Raw genomic sequence first — 22059 nt, 5'->3', positions numbered from 1 at the left:
ATATCTCCAATTGGAGGAGGAGCAAAAGAACACCTCCCCAATAGAGACACTATAGTAGTAGAGGTGATAGGCGTCTCCCCAGAAAATCCCCCATATTTACCCTGGATAACTTCAGATGTTCGTTAGAAGGGAAATTGAAAGTTTTACTTACCTGTTTAAGCCTGAGGCAATGCTAAAGCTTTGTCTATAGTATAGAGGCATAAGGCTTCAATTTTTTATTATTTATTATTTCTCTAGAGACACTTCATATGGGATATTCAAAGAAACTTGGGGAGGAAGGGGGCGGGCTCATTCGATTGCAGACTGAAAGTTCTAGTAACCTTTTTAGAAGTTCGAAATGATTGAAGAACCTTTTTTTTTCAAAGCAGTTAAAAAGTCAAATAATCATACCTTTGGTTGAGACCCCCACCCCAGCCCTGGGACAAAAGCTGTACGTTATGCAAGTTTCTCATTGTTACTATGTAAGGTTTTTATGAAAAGGGCGGTCATATAAACTTTGTTGAGGCTAATTCAATTAGAAATTGAAAGTTCCAGTGCCCTTTTTAAGATTCAAAAGTGATTGGAGAGTAACCATTCCCCCTCTCCAATGTCCTTTTCCCCAAACGCATTCGATAATTATTTTTTTGACACTCAGTTTATTCTAAATACTTCTAAGGCCACATAACCAGGGCTCCCGGGTTGAAACCTCCATCTCCCGCAGCCCCTGGTGCAAGGGCAGAGGGTATTACGATAAAAATTTCAGGACATGAAGAGGGGGGGGAGTATTTTAAAGTGGATGGAGATCAGCCAGTTTCTCTCCAATGCACACTTTAACTGTCTTTCCTCCAAAAAATTCGATCAAAATTTTGAAATAGTAATCTTGTTCAAAATAGTCAAATAACTATGCCTCTAGTGATAGCATAATAGTCCCCAGCTTTGGAGAGGAATGGCAAACACAATCAAAACATACTATTTGCATCTAGTTACCAAAAGAGCATATCAGCAATATCTAAGGAACGGTTGAGGGTATTAAGTTTATACGAACACGTTGAGCCTTCAGATAAATACATAACTAGTTTTAAGGAGGTGAAGGTAGAAATTGATATTCAATTGCTCTTGATTTCCGAGAATATTTTGTGTCCATACTTTTATTGTGAAAGTAAAAAGCAGCATTGAACTCCAAAATGAGCAAGATTTATTCTGTATGAGGGCGGCTGCCCCAAACCCATCCCTAACCTCCCCTTATGGTCGTAGGAACCTCGAAGAATGCTCTTTCGACTGGAAATTGAGAGTGCTAGTCATTTTTTGTAAGTCAAAAGAGCAATGATGCATATCAGCTCCTGTCCTAAGACTGTTTTCAATATTTGGCTCTTTTTTTTGCCCCTTAGGAGATCTGATCGACGTTTTAAGACACCTAATTTGTAATTTTTCTAGGGTTGCTCAATTTTGCGTGTGTGAAAATTTTCCAGGAGGCTAATTCTGCAGGATAAGATTTACAATATGTAAAATTTTATGCGAGGGCGGGGGGAATTTATCGTGCGATAAATTTTACGCAGGAGGATTTTCTGCAGGAAAAATTTTCTGGGGGGGGGGGCACCGGCTACCAGTGGTAAGAGGGCTATGTATGGTTCTAAATAGTGGGTACTAGGAAAGACGGATGAGGATTTGTTACACATTATCCAGAGAAATTTTCACGGATTGTTTGGGGTATTTGAGTTACTGTATCTCTGACACTAAGCTGTACAACAAAAATATGGTTCCATCCGTCTTTATAGAGCTATAGTTCGAGAAAGGTTGAGATGGTTTGAACACATTCTGCAAATGAAGGATGACATATACCCAAAGATTGTCCTCTTCGGCCAACAGTCTAGAACACAACGAAAAGCAACCTCCCAACCCACCATGGGTTGGGGAGGATGTCATAAGGATAAATTTAACGGAAATGGGAGCTTCTTGGAACAGTGTAAAGTAAGAAGCACTGAATAAATTGGGATGGAGGAGTGTGTGTACGTATGCTGGCAACAGGCAGCTTGGTTCTACAGTGAGTTGGTAGAAGAACTAGAAATCAGATTAGAAAAGTGAATTAAAGAGTCAAATGACTTTAAGTAGGTCATTTAATACTACGTAATTGAAATTGAGATAGCAATGACAAGAATTTCACAAAATTGCCAGGTTATTTAATCTGTTTGCAATCGGTTAAATATGTCACATACCAACGCTATACAGACTGATTCTATCATCACGTTTCTCTATTGCTATTATAAATCACACTATTTATACATAAAAGAAGATAAGATTGATAATTCAACCACCTAATCCAGATAGCTCAGTTGTTTAATGGGAATTGAATTAAGTCAACTTTGTAATAATTCAAAAATTTTCTAAAGTAACTATAAACTTTACGTTATATCTTATTTAGTATAAACACTTTTTTAACATAGGCTTACTGCTATCATTCGATCACCACAGAAAATAAAAGATATATGTATAAATGAATGAATAACCCAGTATAAATGAATAGATGTATAAATGAATAACCCAGTCCTTCTTATATGGTAAATTAGTATAAAAAAGAAGTTTATCGTCGGTGCACTGAAATGTATCCGGGCGTAGACAAACCAAAGAAAACCACAGGGATAAGAATCCCACAGTTGAAATCACTGGGAATAAACCAGGGTATTTCAGTTTAATTTTGCTCACGAAAATAACCTCCAAGAAGCAAGTCGAGTTTATCCGCAGGAGAATGATCCATAGAATAAAAAATAGCATAAAAAATATGTTCCAGGTTTTAAAATATAGCTCTTTTAAATCAAAATATAAAGAGTTGGAAATTTTCTTCTCAAAGAGGGAAGTACTGCAGTAAGATGACAATTCTATTTAAAATTTGATTTTAATAAAAATAAATTAAAAGAAAAAAACACAAGATACTAAGTTTTAACCACTTACTAAGATAAGAAGCTTCTGAAAAGATCCACAAAAATAGCCATATATCCTGGGCTCCAGGCTATGTGCAGGGTGGAAAAGGAAATTTAAAAATACCATCTCCTTGCTGTAGCACAGGTGTGGCTGGGCATATCATATAGAGGCAATTTTTGAATCCAGCTGTGGCGCTTGTTTTTCTTGAGATACTTTTGACTGCTGATATGTAAAAAATCTTTGTATTACTTTGAGCAATGTATGTGTCTGTATTTTCTTGGGGTTTTAAGTTCTATTAGGAAAATATTCCCGGTTCCAAGTTTTGTCAAACACTCGTATCTTGTACCATTGTTGTTTAAGTCCATTAAACGTAATCAATAATGGATGTCCCGTCTTCTTGTGTAGCCCAGAAAGAACCGTCTCTTTTAATTAGTTCAGGCCAACCAAAAATTAGGATGCTACCATAGTTATAAGTCACCCTATCGAATCAACCCAGTTATCCGCTTACCCCCTCTGGGGGCTATGGTATCTACTTCACCTTACCACACAGGACCCTCCTCTGTAATTATTAAATACACCAATTTCCATTTACTTATTTAAGGAATAATAACAGTAAACTATGGATTAACTTAGATACCTGATTCATTTCGCTTGCATTTTTCTTCATCCATAAAAGCCCAGATTTCAACATATGATCTTCTAAGTCTGGTAGCATATGGTCCGTTCCTCTAAGTTCATGTTTGCTAAGCAAGAAGAGTAATCGAAATTCTTCCGTTTCAATGTGGCTTGATAGATATTGGCATTCAGATGAAATCGTTCCTTTAAATGGACTTACTAATACATCCATGCAACAATTATGAAGCTAGAAATCAAAATCAATATAAATTATATTGATTAACAAAACCATTTACAAGTTTCACACAACACATTCAAGCATTTGTTTAAATGATAATAATAATAGACACAATAACACTATTAAATAAAACTATAATAAACAAAACACGAATAAAATATTAATCTTCATCTAAGTAAAGAACGACGTGGTCGGTCACAATGTTGTTTTTTTTTTCTTTTTTTTTTTTTGTATAGACACGGGCGCTTAGAAGGAGTTGTCGTATAAACTTAAAAAAGAAATCATTCGATCGGAAATTGAGAGGCTAGTGCATATAGGCTACTTATAGAAATGGTGGTCGTATAAACTTCGGAAGGGGCTCATTGGATTGGTAATAAGAAGTTTTAGTACCCCATTTAAGAGTCGAAATGATTGGAGGGTAGATACCTCCCCCACACACACGCGTCCCATTTTCACAAAATACATCGGATGAAAATTTCAGATGGCCATTTGTTGTCGTAGAAACTTCGAAATGGGCTTGTTCGATTGGAAATTGAGGGCTAGTGCCCTCTTTAATAGTCAAGTGACTGGAGGCCCTCCCACACCCATCATTTCCCCAAACACATCCAATCATTTGAGATAGTCTTTTGGTTCAGCGTAGTTGAATGGTCCGAAAATGGCGTTTTGAGGATGACGACCCCCCCCCCACCCCCACAAAGCCCCCAGGGCAAGGGTTATAAGCTATGCACCTAGGGCATATAAGGTTCTGATGGAAAGGTTCATTGTACGAAATTCGGAGGGGGCTCATTGGATTAGAAATCAGAAGTTCTAGTGCTCTTTTAAAGAGTCAAAGTGATATGAGGGCAGCTAACACCCCTCCCCCCACACATCGTATTTTCCCCAAATGCATCTGATAGGAATTTTGAGATAGGTGTTTGTTCAAAAATAGTACAAAGATCAACTAACAGGGCCTTTGGAATTGACCAAGCCACCAGAATCTGGGGGTAAGGGTTGCGAGCTATACACTGGGGGCATATAAGGTTTTTATAGAAAGGGTGATCGCATGAACTTTAAAGGAGGCTCATTTAATTGCAAATGCATAATTCTAATTCCCTTTTAAGAGTCAAACGTGATGGAGGGAAACTAGCCCCTCCCCTCCCTGACATTCTGTATTCCCCAAAACGCATTCGATCTAAATTGAGATACCCACTTTCTTACAAATAGTACAAAGTGCATATAATAATGTTTTCAGGCTGGACACAGCCCCAAGAGCCGAGCGGAATGGGTTGTAAGTTATGATCAGGGGCATATAAGATTTGAATGAAACGGGTGGTCGTATAAACGTTGGATCAGATGGGGTACATTTGATTAGAAGTTGAAAGTTTTAGTGCCCTTTTCAAGAATCAAAAATGCATGGAGGACAATCAACCTCCCTCAACCCTATCATCATAGGCAGCGCAATAGCGCTGCCAAAGTAAAGAACGATGTTGGCACATTGTATTGTTTTCCTTTTTAAACCAGGGCACTTCGTATCGAAGGAGTTATCGTAGAAAATTATAAAAGGGCTCATTCCATTGGAAAATTTAAAGGGCTAGTGCTCTTTTTAACAGTCAAAAGTTATTGAAGGGCAACTAGGCGCCCTCCTACGCCCACCATTTCCCCATAACACATAAAATAAAAATTTTGAGATAGCCATTTTATTCAACATAGTTTAAAGGTTTGTAGATTATGCCTTTGAGGATGACAACCCCCCACAGCCCTCGAGGCAAAAGTTGTAATTTATGCCCTGGGTGACTATAAGGTTTTATAGAGAGTTGTCGAAGAAACTTCAAACATTCGATTGGCTCATTCGATTGGGAAATTGAGAGGGCTAGTGCCCTTTGTAATAGTCGAAAGTGATTGGAAGGCAACTAATCCCCCTCCCACGTCCACCCTTTCCCCAAACAAATCCAATCAAAATTTGAAATAGCCATATTGTGAAACGTAGTTGAAAGGCCCAGAATATATGTCTTTGAGGATGACCCCCCCCACCCACAGCCCTCAGGGCAAAGGTTGTAATTTATGCTCTGGAGGCATATAGGGTTTTTATATAAAGCGTTGTCGTAGAAACTTCAAAATGGCTCATTTGATTGGAAATTGATAGGGCTAGTACCCTCTGCATTATTAATAGCCGAAGGCGATTGGAAGGAGAATCCCCCCCCCCTACCACCATATTTCAAAACATTTTTGATCAATATTTTGTCATTGCCATTTTGTTTAAAGTAGTTAAAAAGGTTTGGAGATTATGTCTTTAAGGAAGACATCCCCCCCCCCACAGCCCTCAAAACAACGGTTGTAAGTTATGCTCTTGGGGCATATAAGGTTTTTATAGAAAACACTGTCGTAGAAACTTCAAAAAGTCCTCATTCAATTGAAAATTGAAAGGGGTAGTGCCTCTTTTAATAGTCAAAAGCGATTGGAGAGCAACTAAAACCCGTACTATGGCCAACATTTCCCCATGCACTTGCAATGAAAATTTCGAGATAGCCATTTTGTTCAACGTATCCGAGAGGTCCGGAAATTATGTCTTTGAGGATAACAAAAACCCCCAGCCCTTAGGGCAAAGGTTATAAGTTATGTCTGGGGGGTATATAAGGTTTTTATAGAAAGCCTGGTCATATAAACTTCGGAAGGGGCTCATTTGATTGGTTATCAAAAGCTCTATTCCTTTTTTTAGCAGTCGAAGTAATCAGAGGGAAATATTTGTTTCAGCGGTAAAAGTAAAGAGAAGAAAAAGAGAGAAAAGAGATATTAAACGGAGCTACAATGAAGTAATGCAGTCAAAGATGGTGGACACTGGAGTCTAAATCAGATTTAACGATGAGTTATGATTTTGCGCGAACGAAAAAATTGAGAAAAGTGAAAAAAACAAATAAATGCAAAAAGAGACAAAATTTGGAAATTCAACATGCAGTGGCGAAAAATAAAAAAATTTTGGATGGGCTGTGCCTTAATCACATAAATAAAATGGAGAAAAATAAAATGTTTGATGGGCTATTCCTTGATAAAATAAATAATAGGGGGAAAAAAGAAGTCAAAGACCCATAGGGAATAAAACAAGATGGTTATAAAAAAGAGAGGAATGACCTACAACGGGTTGGGGGACAGTTGAAAGATATTGAATGTCGAATCGGATTGGAAAAACTTAAGGAATCTGAGATTAGTATTATCAATCCAAAAGATATGTCAATCCTTTATGAGGGGGAGGAATTCCTTGGGGAAGATCCCCTGCGGGAAGTCACGAAAGATAGCCCTTTTCCTCAATGCACAACTGGCGGACAAGTTGTGATCCCTTTACCGAGGTTTTGCCTCTCTAATTTGGAGTCCCTAGGGGATATTCTCTCCCAGTCGTTTCATACTTCACCCAAAACTTTGTCCAGTAGCCCAATTCATAGTTTTTACTCTTCATGGGAATTGACAATTATTTCCGGCAAACCATATTCACTATCTAAGTTTCATCTTCAATTAGCATCAACGCATATTCTTCATTTAATTATCCCAGGGGAGGGAACCCAGAAAAAAGGCAATTCATGGTTCGCTCAAAATTTTACTTCATTCCCAGTACCCTTATCTTTTTCACAGGCCTGTATATTTTCGGCCTTAGATTATTTGAAATTATGCCAAGGGGCTTTTTTTAATTTACTTTTTTAGTGAGATGTGGGGTTGTTTCTAAATATGGAAATTAAGAGCCTAATGCAGCCAACTTTTCACGGTGGCTGGCATCATCAAATGTACCGGAAACTGACTCTCGGCTGCTCTCAAATGCGATTTTATGACATCGAGACAATTTTTGTTTTTGTTTGGGCCGCGCATATCGAATTTCTATAAACCGGGGGAGCTTCTACTTTCAAAACCTAATGCGGATGTTATACAATCTAGACGTTTGTGGTTCTACACTAGAGATATGTTGATGACGACTGATCCAGAGACAAGCAGTGAAAGTAGTAGCACAGACACTGGTAGAAGAGAGAAGGCAAATGGATTTTGTGAAGTTGAAGTTATGTGTTTATGTTTGTAAGGGTGGACCAAGGTAGCGCGTGGGCGGTCATTTATCTTGCAGGGGGAGGTGTTGGGGTTCCACCTCTGTTTATTTTCTTTTAAGATAAATGACCTGGTTTTGTTCCGTAATTACATTTGCTTAGATTTACCTATAACACAAAACGAGCAGAAATTAATATGAGTAGGATTCTAAACCCCAAGCTTTCTAAAAGCCAGAGGTATAATGTACTTTATTGAAAAAAATTCAAACGAATTTACTGAAAAAAATCTGCATTGTCAGTGTCATTTATCAAAAAATGAAAAAATATTTGCAGAAAAAAATCTGCAAATATCATATGAGAATATTTATTCCTTAAAATCTTAATTGATTTTTGATTTCTTAAGTTAGAAAAGTGTAAAAATTTATAAAAAAAGGTCAATAAAGTACCAATTATATTCTGGCTTTTAGAAAGCATGGGGTTTAGAACCCTACTCGTATTAATTTCTGCTTGTTTTGAGTTTGACTCTTATTTATTTTAATTTCTGTTTGTTTTGGGTTTCCTTTATCTATTGATACTGATCTGTGGTAGTTGTATTCTTGGTAGATTATTTGATTTTTTTTTTTGTTCATTTTGGTTTAATATGGTTCTTTATTTAAAAAAAAAAAACTTATTTTGCTGAAACAGTTTTTTTAATTAATTTCTATTCGTTTTATATTGACTTAGTTTTTTTCAGGAAGAAAGACTGAACCTCTTCTAAAATTAAACAGCCATCACTTCAATAAAAACCTTAAATACCCTCTGGGCATAGCTTACAACCCTTGATCCTAATCTCTAGGAATTGTTTCAACCCCAAAAGACTTGTTATATGATATTTACACCATTTTAATAGAATAGCTATCTCAAAATTTCTATTAGATACATTTCGGGACAATACGACGTGTGTGTTTAGGGGGAGAGGGGTAGCTACCTTCCGATCACTTTGACTCTTAAAAAAAAACTAGAGCGTTCGATTACCAATCCAATGAGCCCCCTCCGAAGTTTATAAGACCAAGCTTTCTATAAAAAACCTTATATGTCCCGCGGAATAACTTACAACCCTTACCCTGAGGACTGAGGGCATTGTTATCCTCAAAGATATAATTTTCAGACCGTTCTGATAAGGTTTGGGGAAATTATGGGCGTGAGGAGGGGGGGAGGGAATTTGCCCTTTGATTACTTTCGACTAATAAAAAAGGCACTAGTTATCTCAATTTTCAATCAAATGAGTCTTTTTTGAAGCTTCTACGACAAAATTTTCTATAAAAACATTACATGCCCTAAGGGCATAACTTACGACCCTTGTCCTGAGGGCTATAGGGAAAGGATTGTCATCCTCAAAGAAATAATTTCCAGACCTTTCAACTACGTTGACAAAATGGCCATATCAAAATGTTGGGCGGAAATATTTGGAGAAATGAGGGAGGTGGGGGGGGGGATTCTCCCTCCGAATACTTTCAACTATTAAAAAGGGTAATAGCCCTTTTAATTTCCAATCGAATGAGCCCATTAGACAAAGCTTTCTGTAAAAACATTATATACCTCTAGGGCAAAACTTACAACCTTAGCCCTGAGGGCTGCGGGGGGGGGGGGTTGTCATAATCAAAGAAATAATTTCTATAACGTTCAACTACTTTCAACACAATGGCTATCTCGAAATTTTGATTGGACCTGTTTGGGAAATGGCGGGGGTGAGACGGGGGTTATTCACCCTCCAATCACTTTTGACTATTAAAAAGGGCACTAGTCCTCTCTATTTCCAATTGAATGAGCCCCTTTAAAGTTTCTACGACAAAGCTATCTATAAAAACCTTATAAGCCCCAGGACAGAACTTACAACCTTTGCCCTGGGGGCTCTGAGGGGTTTGTCATCCTCAAACACATAATTTCTAGAACTTTCAACTACGTTGAACAAAATGTCTATCTCAAACAACCTTTGCCCTGAGGGCTCTGGGGGGGGGGGGGTTGTCATCCTCAAAAACCAAGTTTCCAAACGTTAAACTACATTGAACAAAATGGCTATCTAAAAATTTTGATTGGATGTGTTCAGGAAAAGGTGGGCGTGAGAGGAGGGTTAGTTACCCTCCAATCACTTTCGACTATTAAAATGGGCACTAGCCCTTTGAATTTCAAATCAAATGAGCCCTTTTTCAACTTTCCACGACAAAGCTTTCAATAAAAACTTATATGCGCCCGGGCATATTTTATACATCTTGCCACGAAGACTGTGGGGGGAGTATCCAGCTCAAAGATGTAATTTCCAGAACTTTCAACTAGTTTGAGCAAAATGGCTGTCTCAAACTTTTAATTGGATGTGTTTGGGGAAAAGGTGGGGGTAAGATGGGGGTTAGTTGCCCTCCAATCACTTTTGGTTATCAAAAAGGGCACTAGCCCTTTGAATTTCCAATTGAAAGAGCCCTTTTTCAAGTTTCTACGACAAACCTTTTAATTAAAACCTTATATCCCCCCTATGGCATAATTTAAAACCTTAGACCTGAGGGTTCTGGGAGATTATCATCCTCAAAGACCTAATTTCCAGAACTTATAACTATGTTGAACAAAATGGCTATCTGAAACTTTTGATTGGATATATTCGGGGAAATGGTGGATGTGAGGGGGGGTTACTTGCCCTCTAATCACTTTTGACTATAAAAAAGGGCACTAGCCCTATAAGCTTCCAACCGAATGAGTCTTTTTTCAAGTTTCTATGACAAAATTTTCAATAAAAACCTTATATGCCCCCAGAGCATAACTTATAACCGTTGCCCTGAAGACTGTGGGGGAAGTGTCCTGCTCAAAGGTACAATTTCCAGAACTTTCAACAAAATAGCTATCTCAAAATTTTGATTGAATGTGTTTGGAGAAATGGTTGATGTGGAAGAGGTTTTAGTTACCTTCCAATCCCTTTCGACTATTATAAAGGGCACTAGCCCTTTCAATTTCCAATCGAATGGGCCATTTTTGAAGTTTCTATGACAAAACTTTCTACAAAAACCTGATTTACTCCCAGAGCATAACTTACAACCCTTGCTTTGAGGGCTGTGGGTGGGGGGTTACCGTCGTCAAAAACCTAATTTCTAGAACTTTCAACCTCGTTGAACAAAATGGCTATCTTAAAATTTTTAATGATTGTGTTTGGGGAAAAATTGGGCATGAGAGGGGGGTTAGTTGCCCTCCAATCACCAACCACCTTCGACTATTAAAAAGGGCACTGACCCATTGAATTTCCAATCCAATGAGCCATTTTTGAAGTTTCTACGACACAGCTTTCTATAAAACCTTATATGCCCCCAGGCCAAAACTTACATCCCTTACCCTGAGGGCTGTGGGGAGTGTCCTCCTCAAAAATATAATTTCCATCTGGAAATCAACTACGTTGAACAAAACGGCTATCTCAAAATTTTGATTGGAGGAGTTTGGGGAAATGGTGGGCGTGGAAGGGGTGTTAGTTGCCTCCCAATCACGTTTGACTATAAAAAGGGCACTAGCCACTCCAATTTCCAATCGAATGAGCCCTTTTTGAAGTATCTACGATAACTCCTTCGATACGAAGTGCCCTGGTCTAAACGAAAAAAAAAATACATTGGGCCAACATCGTTCTTTACTTAGGCAGCGCTACTGCGGTGCCTATGAAAATAGTTTTTAAATTGAGAATTTTAAGCAATATGGCTACAAATGTTTGAATTCTTTTGAAGAAGATTCCATCGCTTTAGCCAGGAACCAATCATTTCAAACTGGTATTTGGATAGCTTTAAACGTCGTATGAGATTTTTAAGACCTTCTTGAAACAATAAATGAGGATCAGCGAAGAACTTAACTGAAAAAATTGTTTCATCAAAATCTTTTTTTTTTTTTACTAACTTCCATCAGAATCTGAGTTCTCTTCCTCTAATATCTCATATGGCTTTGGCATAAATACTTCATAGTTTAAAACTGGTTTCATTGTAGACTGCAAACTAGGGTACGCCACTTTATGTCCTTGCGTAATCCCTTTAATGCTTGTTCAGCAGAAGTAAGAATCAGAGGATTAATCTTTGGGTTCCCTCTAAATTATAAGGATAGCAAATAGTAAGTGATATCCATGAGGTGAGAAGCCCACTACACGTTAAAATCAAACCATATAAGGGGCCAAAGCCCTTGTTTGGTACCCCACTTTACACCCAAAATAAATTATATAGCAAATATTTACTAATAGAGTGAGGGTTTCACATTTGAAACATTAACACCACTTCACTACATACACAACAAAAGTTGTTAGGGGAATTTAAGCATATTCTAGGCATTTTTTCAACTAACATGGAATTAAAAGAAATGAATTTTTAAATATATAGTATTCTATGATCCAAATATAAAGCACTCAAAATTACGTGTTTACTGGTTTATTGTTATCTCACTAACTGATATCGTTCTAATTAGCGCACGCTACCCAAAATATCAAGAGGCAAAAACATGTTGACCAGCATTACCTTCATCTGGCTCACAGGTTCCAAGTATTTGCTTGCTCTCTGCTCTTCTTCTTTGAGTTTGGTGTATGCATACTTAATATATTCTCGGCTTCCATTCTCTGAAAGGTAGCTTCCAGCCTGCCGTAGGTAAAAGCTTCGAGTAGAGTCAATATAGGCTTTTTCGAAATGTCTGTAGAGTTGAAGCTGATCACGAGCGTTTAAACACAAATTTACTAAAATAAATTCAATCAATAAATCACAGAACCTTAAGGCTGTTTGGTATGGACTACCAATATTATATATAAAAACAAACATATTATATATATATATATATATATATATATATATATATATATATATATATATATATATATACATATTTATATACATATATATATATATATATATATATATATATATATATATATATATATATATATATATATATATATATATATATATATATATATATATATATATATATATATATATATATATATATATATATATATATATATATATATATATATATAAAAATAACGATATATAAGCCCTTTTAGCCTTTTTCTATTGAGATCAAATAGGTATGAGGCTCTGAAATGGAACTGTTAAGGCATCAGCCATTTTTTCAAGTCTTTTTGACATTGAACAATAATTTACAGACCCCTTTCATCTTCTCCCATCGAGATTGAATTGGTACGAGCCTCTGAAATGGAACTACTAGGACATTAACCATTCCTCTAAGTCTTACTGACGAGTCCTTTTGGTGGATATTCTGTTAACTTGCACCTAGAGTTATCAAGTCGTGGTAACGAACTGTTTGATAACCGGCTCAATGGTAACCGAAACTCTAAAAAACGGAATTTTGATACCAATAGATACATCAAAAGAATCAAATTTTAATTCTGATTTCAAACAAATAAGTTTCATCAAGTTTAATCTTACCCATCAAAAGTTACGCGCCTAAGAAAATTTGGCTGATTTTAGAAAAAAGGGGGAAAGACCCCCTAAAAGTTATAAAACCTTAATGAAAATCACACCATCATCTTCAGCGTATCAGAAAACCCTACTGTAGAGGTTTCTAGCTCCTATCTACAAAAATGTGGAATTTCAATTCGCTCTTTACGCTAAAGTTTTTTATTGTTTTAAAAAATTAAGTTGTGAGACAGAGTCAAACTTTAGCGTAAAGAGCGAGGCGTTGAGGAGGGGACAGCCCCTTTCATATACGGAATAATTTCTGTTTGTTTTAAGTTTTAATCTCGCTCCTTTAAGGGTCCTCTGATGAAAACTTATTTGTCAAGTTTACACTTACTTTCTCGACAATGAGAGCTTTTCATGGTTATTATTTGTAATGGTATTTCACATGAAAAAAACATTAAAAAAAAAGTTGTTTTTTTTAATCGTAGTTTTACTAATTTGATGCTAGATTTTTCCATCATCTGAGGAGCCGCCCCTTGGCCTCGTGCTATTTTCATATTTTTAAGCATTTGAATTGGTTGATTCCAACACCCTAATTCATTTATCACTGAATAAATTTGAAGTAGACCCTATCTTAGGAAATTTTATATATGTTTTTCTTTCAAATAGATCCCAAGCAGTAAAATACAAAATATTCTCCCTGAACCCTTCCATAATTAGCGTGGAATTTCTCAAGGAACCTTGGTAGGACTACTCTTATATGTAGTATTGATTTGGTAGGATTCCCTCAAAGGTGTTAATTTGTGGATGACCTGCTGATCTTTGAAGTCTGTCATAGAACTATCAAAAATGCCCCATCAAAATCCTACCCATGTTTTGGATAAAGCTAAGAATTTACATATGAAAGTAAATCCCCCTAAATCAAATATAATGACAATAAAGTTATTAAAATTCTTAAAATCCCCTCCCATTTTCTTAGACCCTATCCCACCCAAAATGCTAATGAAACATGCTTAACTCCTCGGTGTCTCAAACTTCTAACAATCTTAAGTAGGACATGCATATTTCAAGAATTCTGGACTCTCCAGGCAAAGGATAGTCACAATTAAATATTTTTTTAAGTGAATTAAACTGGTAGATTAACTTTGAAATAGCCAAATGTTGACAACATTTTCACTGTGAACAAAAAAGAAATCTTTGCTGGGCCATTAAAGCTGAGAGAAAGTGGGCCATTCCAGATAGCGTTTATAGAGAGACCATATCATACATTATATTATAGAGACCTAGGTCACACGATTACACTCCATATGATCATCCAATTTTGTCCCTATGCTTTAGGCAATTTTCCAGTTTTTTGCTTGCATTAGCTGGATAGTGTTTTATACATTTAAAAAAGTTGAAGAGAAATGAAGAAATAAAGAAAAAGAATAGGAATTTCGAGTCCACCAGGATCCGCCCACAAGTATTCCCCAAGTATTTCGATACGTGTCGAATTGGGTCCTGACTTACGTCGAAAAAGGAAACTTTTTTTCTGTCGAACTTGTAGGTGAAGACGCTCCAGTTTAAGAAAATCGGATTTTTGTACCCTTTTCTGATAAAACTTCAAACTTCTAATCAAACAGTTAGATTTGCAGATGTTTTTCCTACATATTGAAACCCTTTTCAAACCATAAGTCTTTAAATTAAGCCTTCTGGAATAGAAAGTGTTTTTTTTTTGTCAAAAAATGTCGAATCATCGGTACCTTCACCCTCTTGAGAGGAGAGGATGAGGTTTAAAATAGTAAAACTAGAAATCATCATCAACCGTAAATTTATGTAGAGAAATTTACTAAAAATAGGTGATATACTGCCACCAGTCGACTCAAAAAGCTGAATAGTAAATTTTTGTTTAACTAATGAACTATATAAATAGCTTAGATTGAAGGTTTAATTTATCCAATTTGGCTTTCTTTATATTTGAAAGAAAAACAGATTGAAAAAGAAGTAACCATTGATGAAAACGTATCACATTACAGGTAAACAAAACTGAATTCATAGTTACAAATAAACAGATATTGAAAAACCCTATTTCATTAAGTTTAAAGTAGCATTGAATTTTTAAAAGTTGCAATGAAAAAAGAAAAAAAATCGATATGAAAGTTAATCTTTTTTAATTTCTACAAAATGGTAGACAAAATGTGTCAACAATAAAAAGAGAAGGAAGATTGCAAATTCATGGACGATTAAAGATCGCATTGATCTAATGCCATACATATATTTCGACAGTTGTTGCATAACTCTGATTTCAACAAGTTGCTATATGTCTTACAGAAGACATGTACCACTGAGATCCCTGTTTTCTATCAGTTATTTGTATAGTTTGGGCTCATACCTCTGGGGCTGCACTTATCATGTCACCCCCAGAAGCTTTTTGGGTATTTCAACAATTTTGATTAAAATCAGTATGTAAAAATTTTAGTCTAGGGCCATTTGGGATAGAAAAGGAGGCGTGTTGAAAGGGTGGTAGAGTACATAATTTCATCTACATCCTGAGGGGGGGAGGGGGAGGGGGGGGGGCATTTTCTCAAATCAAGTGAAAATGACAGAAAAAACTGCGACATGAGCGATAAAGTACCACAAAGGTAAAGATATACTGAAGAAAACTGGCCCATTTCTGTGGATGCTTGAATCATGCAGACTTATCTTAGTTTTGGCAAATTTTTCGAAGAAACTCAATTTCAGCTAAAGGGGGGGGGGGCAATCTGAGGTCTGGAAGGGTCAGTCCCTCCTCCTTCTCCATAGCAAATTACGCCCCTGGTGGTAGACTCTCCTTCAATTAGTTTCTATCCTAGGACTCTGGAACACTAGGACTCTTGGTTAGGGTCAAAAAATCCCTGCTCGTTTTAGGATTTGTCTATTACCTTAAATGAGGAAATTTTGATTCAAATGGGTACGTACAAATTTTAGTCTAAGGCCATGTGGGGAAGGAAACGAGGAGCGTTGAACGGGTGGCAGACTCCCCTTCCATTAGTTTCAATCTCCAAGAAGAACACTAGAACTCTTGGTTAGAGTAAAATATGCCTTCCTCCAAGTTTTTACGACCATATCCATTCTGTAGGGCAAGACTGGAGAAAAATAAGCATAAATTACTGCAAAACGAGTTTGGTAACTGAACACTCCTTTCTCACCCATAAGTCTTCTTACGCCCATTTAAGAGATTTCGGTAAAGAAAACATTGAATTACAAAGCTTTCCAGGATTTAACCATAGGGAGCACAATAGCGCTGCCTAAGTAAAGAGCGATGTAGGCACAATGCATTGTTGTTGTTTGTTTTTTTTGTAGACCATGGCACTTTGCATAGAAGGAGTTGTCGTTCAAACTTCACGCCCTTTGCATCTGACCGAAATTTTGACAGCCATATATGAGCATAAAATTCGGATTTGGCTCATTCATTTGGAAATGAGAAGTCCTAATGTGCTTTTTAAAAGTCAAAAGTGATAGGAGGGCAACAAGCCCCAACTTGGGTCTTTTTTCCCCAAATACATCCTATAGAAATTTTGAAAATAATTTTGTTCAAAATAGTCTAAATGTCGTATAACAAGGCCTTCGGAGTTGGAACAACCCCTCAAAATCTGGGGGCAAGGGTTTTAAGTTATGCCCCAAAAGCACATAAGGTTTTTACGCAAGGCATGGTCCTATAAGCTTTAGAGGAGGCTCATTTAATTGAAAATAGAAAGGTTTAGGTTTCTTTTAATAGTCAAAAGTGATAGAGGACAACTAGCCCCCCCCCCTCACCCCTGAGAGCCTCTTTTACCAAAATGTATCTTATTGAAATTATGAGATAACCATTTTTTAAAAATGGTCCAAAGATCATATAACAAAGACTCGAGGGTTGAGACAACCCACCAGAGCCCAGAGGCAAGGGTTGTATGTTATGCCCGGGAAGCATACAAAATTTTTATTGAATCGGTGGTCGTAATAAACTTTGGATAAGCCTCATTTGATTGGATATTGGAAGTTATAGAGCTCTTTTCAAGACTCAAAAGGGAAATGAAGGCGACCACCCCCCACCCCCCTCACGCCCATTATTTTCCAAAACAAACATCCTATTAAAATTTTCCAGACATCTATTTTCTTCGGCATTGTTAAAAGATTAGCAATTAGGTCTTTGGGGAAGTTAACCCCTTCACAGCGCAGAAGGCAAGGGCTATAAGTTTGGCAATTCGTTCACTGTTTACATATAGTATTAAAAGATTAGCAATTAGGTCTTTGGGGAAGTTAACCCCTTCACAGCGCAGGAGGCAAGGGCTATAAGTTTGGCAATTCGTTCACTGTTTACATATAGTATATGTTATTGAGAAAGGTGTGCATGTTTGGCCTTTACTTTCCAAAAAGACAAGGGCAGTCAGTTGAGCCTTTCAGATAAATATCATTGAAACCTTTAAAGGAGGTAATTCCATTCAAAATGAAAAGTTCTGGTGTCGTTTTTAAGAGTAAACAGAGATTGGAGGGCAAGAAGCCCTCCTTCCAAGCCCATCCATTTTCCAAACACATCCAGTCAAAATTTTGAGACAGCCATTTTGTTCAGTAGAGTAGAATGGTTCAGCAGCTATGTCTCTAGGGATATTGGGTATGCCAACGCCCCGCAATTATGCAATTGACCCATTATTCTTTAAGATTAAAATATTGCCATATAGAATAACCATATTGCTTTAAAATATTAATTTAAAAACTTTTCCACAAAAAAAAGGTTTTCCATTAATCCATAAGTGAGCAGAAATAAAGGCAAATAATCTTCCAAAAGTAAAACTACCAAACATCACCATCAATAAATAAATGAAACTGAAAACGAACAGAAATTACAATAAATGGCCCAGTCAAACTCAAAACGAGAAAAAGTTAACATGAGTAGGGCTGACAATCTCCATCCCTTCTCAAGACCAGACCAAAACATAATTTTCATTTTGCTGAGAAAAAAATTACACTACAGTCATTTTTACTTTTTTTACTTCAATAAATGAAAAATTATTAAAACTTTAAGGAATAAATGTCTATATGTATATTAAACTGAAAATCCACGGTCATTTTCTTTTCATTTTTCAGTAAGTTCAAATTATGATCTGGTCTTGAGAAGAGATGGGGGTTGGCAGCTCTACTCATGTTAAGTTTTACTCGTTTTGAGTTTGACTCTGTCATTTATTGTAATTTCTGTTCGTTTTGAATTTCATTTATTTATTGATGGTGATTTTTGATAATTTTACGCTTGGAAAATTATTTGACTTTATTTCTGCTCATTTATGTCTTAATTATGGCTCGTGGCGTTTATGGCTCTTTACTTTTCCTTGAAAAACTTGTTGTGTAGAAAGGTTTTAAAACTAATATTTTGATAAAAAAAATATTCAGTTTTTTTCATTAATTATTTCGTCTTCTTAATCAAAGCAGCATTCAGGATTTTGTTCAGGAAGGGAAAGGCATTATTATAGTGGGAAAGGGATGGGTCAAGCCTGCTACCCCTTTCCCCTGTACACGGCCTTCATATTGATTATTATAGTAATTCCATATTATTTTTACTTTTTGACGATGTTTTGAGAAACTAAGTCCATTTTTCAAAGTATATATAGTTTTTAATCATACAAAAACAACACATTCTCCTCGAAAATGCTACAGGCGGTGAAAAGAGGCGGGGGAATGCAAAACTTTTTTTGTAGAAATTTCTGTTTGTTTGAAGCTTGACTTAGTGTACATTTTAACTTCTACTCGCTTTAGGATTTATTCATTTACTTAAATAAGTATATGTTATCTTTCTGTTTGATGTTATTTTTAATTTTAGTTTAAGTCTGTTTTTGTTTTAATTTTGAATGAGTGTGGGATTTAATTTCTGCTCAGCTAAGTTTTAATAAAGGACATTTACAGTTTTTTGAAGAAATTTCACAGTAATTTTTGGTTTAAAATTAATTTTCGTTCGCTTCCTATAGCTATACTATGGAATTCTGCTTTCGATAGATATATTATGAAATTTCTGCTTTATGAAATTGCTTTCTATTAATATATTATAAAATAAATTGTCTTATATAAAAACTCTGAATTTTGGTAATAAACGCTAACTCTCTATTATGTCTCTGCCTGACGAGTTTGATTTGGTTTCACTTCACCCTAGTACAGAAAATGCCATAAAGGCGACAATTGAATAACAAACTGAGAAGAAAATAATATTCACAAATTCGAATCGATGAATGATGGAAATCCTAACAACCCAGAAAACTGGCAAAAATCCCTAGAAAAAACCCCAAAACCTTGAATAAAAGTTTACCTCTAGAAACCTTCAAAACCCCATTATAGGCAGGAAAACTCTAAAGTGGAGGCACTGGCTAAGACGGACAATTTTTTATTGATTCATGCAGTTTAAACGAAAAAAATTGGAACAATTTATCATCCTTTGGCGGCTTGCTTGTATGCTTTTTGGATAAGAGTTCATTTTGATTCGCTACTGATTTTATTCTATAATGTATTTAATCATTCTTTGTAATTAAATTTGTGCACATGAGGTTAAGTATATAGTCAACCAAGTTCATGTTTAAAAATACATTATTGTTAGAATTTCCTTTAATTTTTAATACTTCACGGACAATTTGTTTAATTTCTAGGTCAGTGCCAATTAAAACTGTTTCGACATATAATACAGAATGGAGGGCGTTATCAAAACGAAATTGCGCAGAGCTGAATAAAAAAATATTCGACTATTATCAGACTTATAATGCTTTTGTTTAATTTCTTAGTAAATATTCATGTGTTTTACCAACGTAATAATTTCTGTAATTACCCGGCATTTCATGTGCCCCACTTTGATGAGTAGCTGGTGATAATCCTTACTAGATTGAAGGATATCCTTAATAATTGAATTGTTTTTTTAAATAGCAGAAAAATTCATTTCTATGCAAACTATTTTCACTTTTGTAGTAATACTTGGTGTTTAAGGATGGTAAACAGTGTTTGTGAGTTAATCGAATCTTCTAAAGATAAAAGACTTATAGGACTTTCTGGGAATATCTATCTAAGCTTTGGGCAATTACAGTACTGACGAGAGAGATAGGTAGCCATTTCCAAAAATATGCTATAACGAAATTCAAACATTCCTTTCGAGCAATGATCAGATTAGGTATTAAAAATTCGATTCACAAAGAATATTACCACATCTCTTTTAACCGTGTATCATGGTTAGACTTGAAGTGATATCTATTAATCTGTGTAAGTTTTCTGTAAACTGTAAAATCAAGCTTAATGACGCTACATATAATAAAAATTTCTAGAAATGGTACTTTAATTTCATTTCTGTCTCTACAAGAAATCTTTGGTTTCTATCGTAAGTGTTCAGATGATATAGAAAACCTTTCAGCTTATCTTCAGCATAATTCTAAACTGTGTGACATAGTTCATGCAACGTCCCAAAAACACATGCTTAAGAAAATACGAATTAGGTGTCCAATTTTCAAGATCTTGGAAGAAAATATTTATACAAGCAAACCTAATAGAGGGACTCCCATAGAAAGATCCTGAATTTGTTGTTAATAATAATCTTGAAACATGGTATATTTGTAACATACTTTAATCAAGTTCATTAGAACATCAATGTCTAGCCCTAGTGCTGACTCTTAGATGAGACAGCCTGCTAATTAATTTCAAGTTTATGTTGCAATAAGCGCTCCGGTTCAGAAACATCAATGTGTATATTATGTAGATATAATTATGTCAAAGTGAAAACAATATGCAAATAAGATACGTCAATAAAATGGCTTTGGAGCTTCCTAATCCTAACTGTACCGGGTTTTACTTTGATGCAACATATTAAATCTGACTTAAACCAAATTACTGGATAAAAGTAACCAGATGAAGAGAGATCAAAATCACTTACCAAAAGATTCCCGAACTGCAATAACTAGACTAGAGCTAAACTTCTCATTGCATCGTTCCTTATAGACTATATCCATAGCTGCATCTAGTAATTCCTGTTTCATTGATGAAAAAATTATTTCCTTCCAAGTACATAATAGCAACTGAAAAATAGAAGCAATAAATTACAAGACTAGTGAAACTAGTACCATGTTCAAGAAAATTTGCTTCAGAATCTATGGTTGTTACAAAGTAAAAATGCATATCTGATTCTAAAACCCTTAAGGTAGAAAAGCATATACTACCTTTCGAAGCCATTCAAGACCTACTTTTCCATAGACGGTTCATCAAGTGAGTTAGACTGAGTGTTTTTACAAGCTAGTAACGAGCCAATTCAAACAGATTTTTTTGCGTTGAAACAAGAGGAGGACAGTTATCGTCAATTTCAGAAGAAACTGAGGAATTTCTGAAAACTATTTGAGGTATGAAGATCTATCGCTTCTAAAAGGTTTGAATCTCACTGTGAAATCGTGGGAGTTACACTTAGTTCTGCAGTCGTTTTGTTGAGAAATTTGATAAAAGTGGATCCAAAGACTTATTTTGAACATTTTGTGAACCTGATATACATGTAAGAAAAGAAGAAAACGTCCGATTGTCATCTATGTCCAAAAATTCTAGAGTGAATCTTCAGCTGATCAAGTCAGAGCAGCACCCCAACGCTATGGGTAGACTCTGAGCAAGCATAAAGCAATTTTTAAAGGGAATGATTTTATCAAGGTAGGCAAAAGCTGAGCGTAAGCACTTGTGCCGTCAAAACCCACATCCAACAAGCGGTTATGACAAACAAAAAAAAGAAGCTTTTTGTCTCCAATAATGGCGACTCATTTTTATTTTATCACAATGATAACCATGCCGCTTCAAACTTTCCAAGAAAAATTCAAACGACGAAGACGGCAGAAAGTAAATGGAGGAGCCTCGACCAACAAATAGTCACAGACACCATCTCCAGGCATCAGCTTGCAGAAAAGGCAAGAAAAAAGAAGACGAA

General features: G+C 35.9%; 1 protein-coding gene across 1 annotated transcript in view; it reads right to left on the bottom strand.

The window, feature by feature from the left end:
* Window positions 1-22059, bottom strand: part of LOC148950238 (cullin-5-like) — a 141334-nt gene that overhangs the window by 76445 nt on the left and 42830 nt on the right. Inside the window, exons 4-6 of the mRNA XM_089091519.1 lie at window positions 21034-21175; window positions 12249-12460; window positions 3533-3757 (exon numbers count right to left, since the gene is read on the bottom strand). Coding sequence (XP_088947645.1) covers window positions 3533-3757; window positions 12249-12460; window positions 21034-21175 — 579 coding nt within the window. The remainder of the gene's footprint in view (window positions 1-3532; window positions 3758-12248; window positions 12461-21033; window positions 21176-22059) is intronic.

This window comes from Artemia sp. Qi Xiang Cuo, chromosome 7, assembly GCF_049724085.1.
Source record: "Artemia sp. Qi Xiang Cuo chromosome 7, ASM4972408v1, whole genome shotgun sequence".
Taxonomy (NCBI): domain Eukaryota; kingdom Metazoa; phylum Arthropoda; class Branchiopoda; order Anostraca; family Artemiidae; genus Artemia; species Artemia sp. Qi Xiang Cuo.
This window is presented reverse-complemented; position numbering and strand designations above follow the sequence as displayed.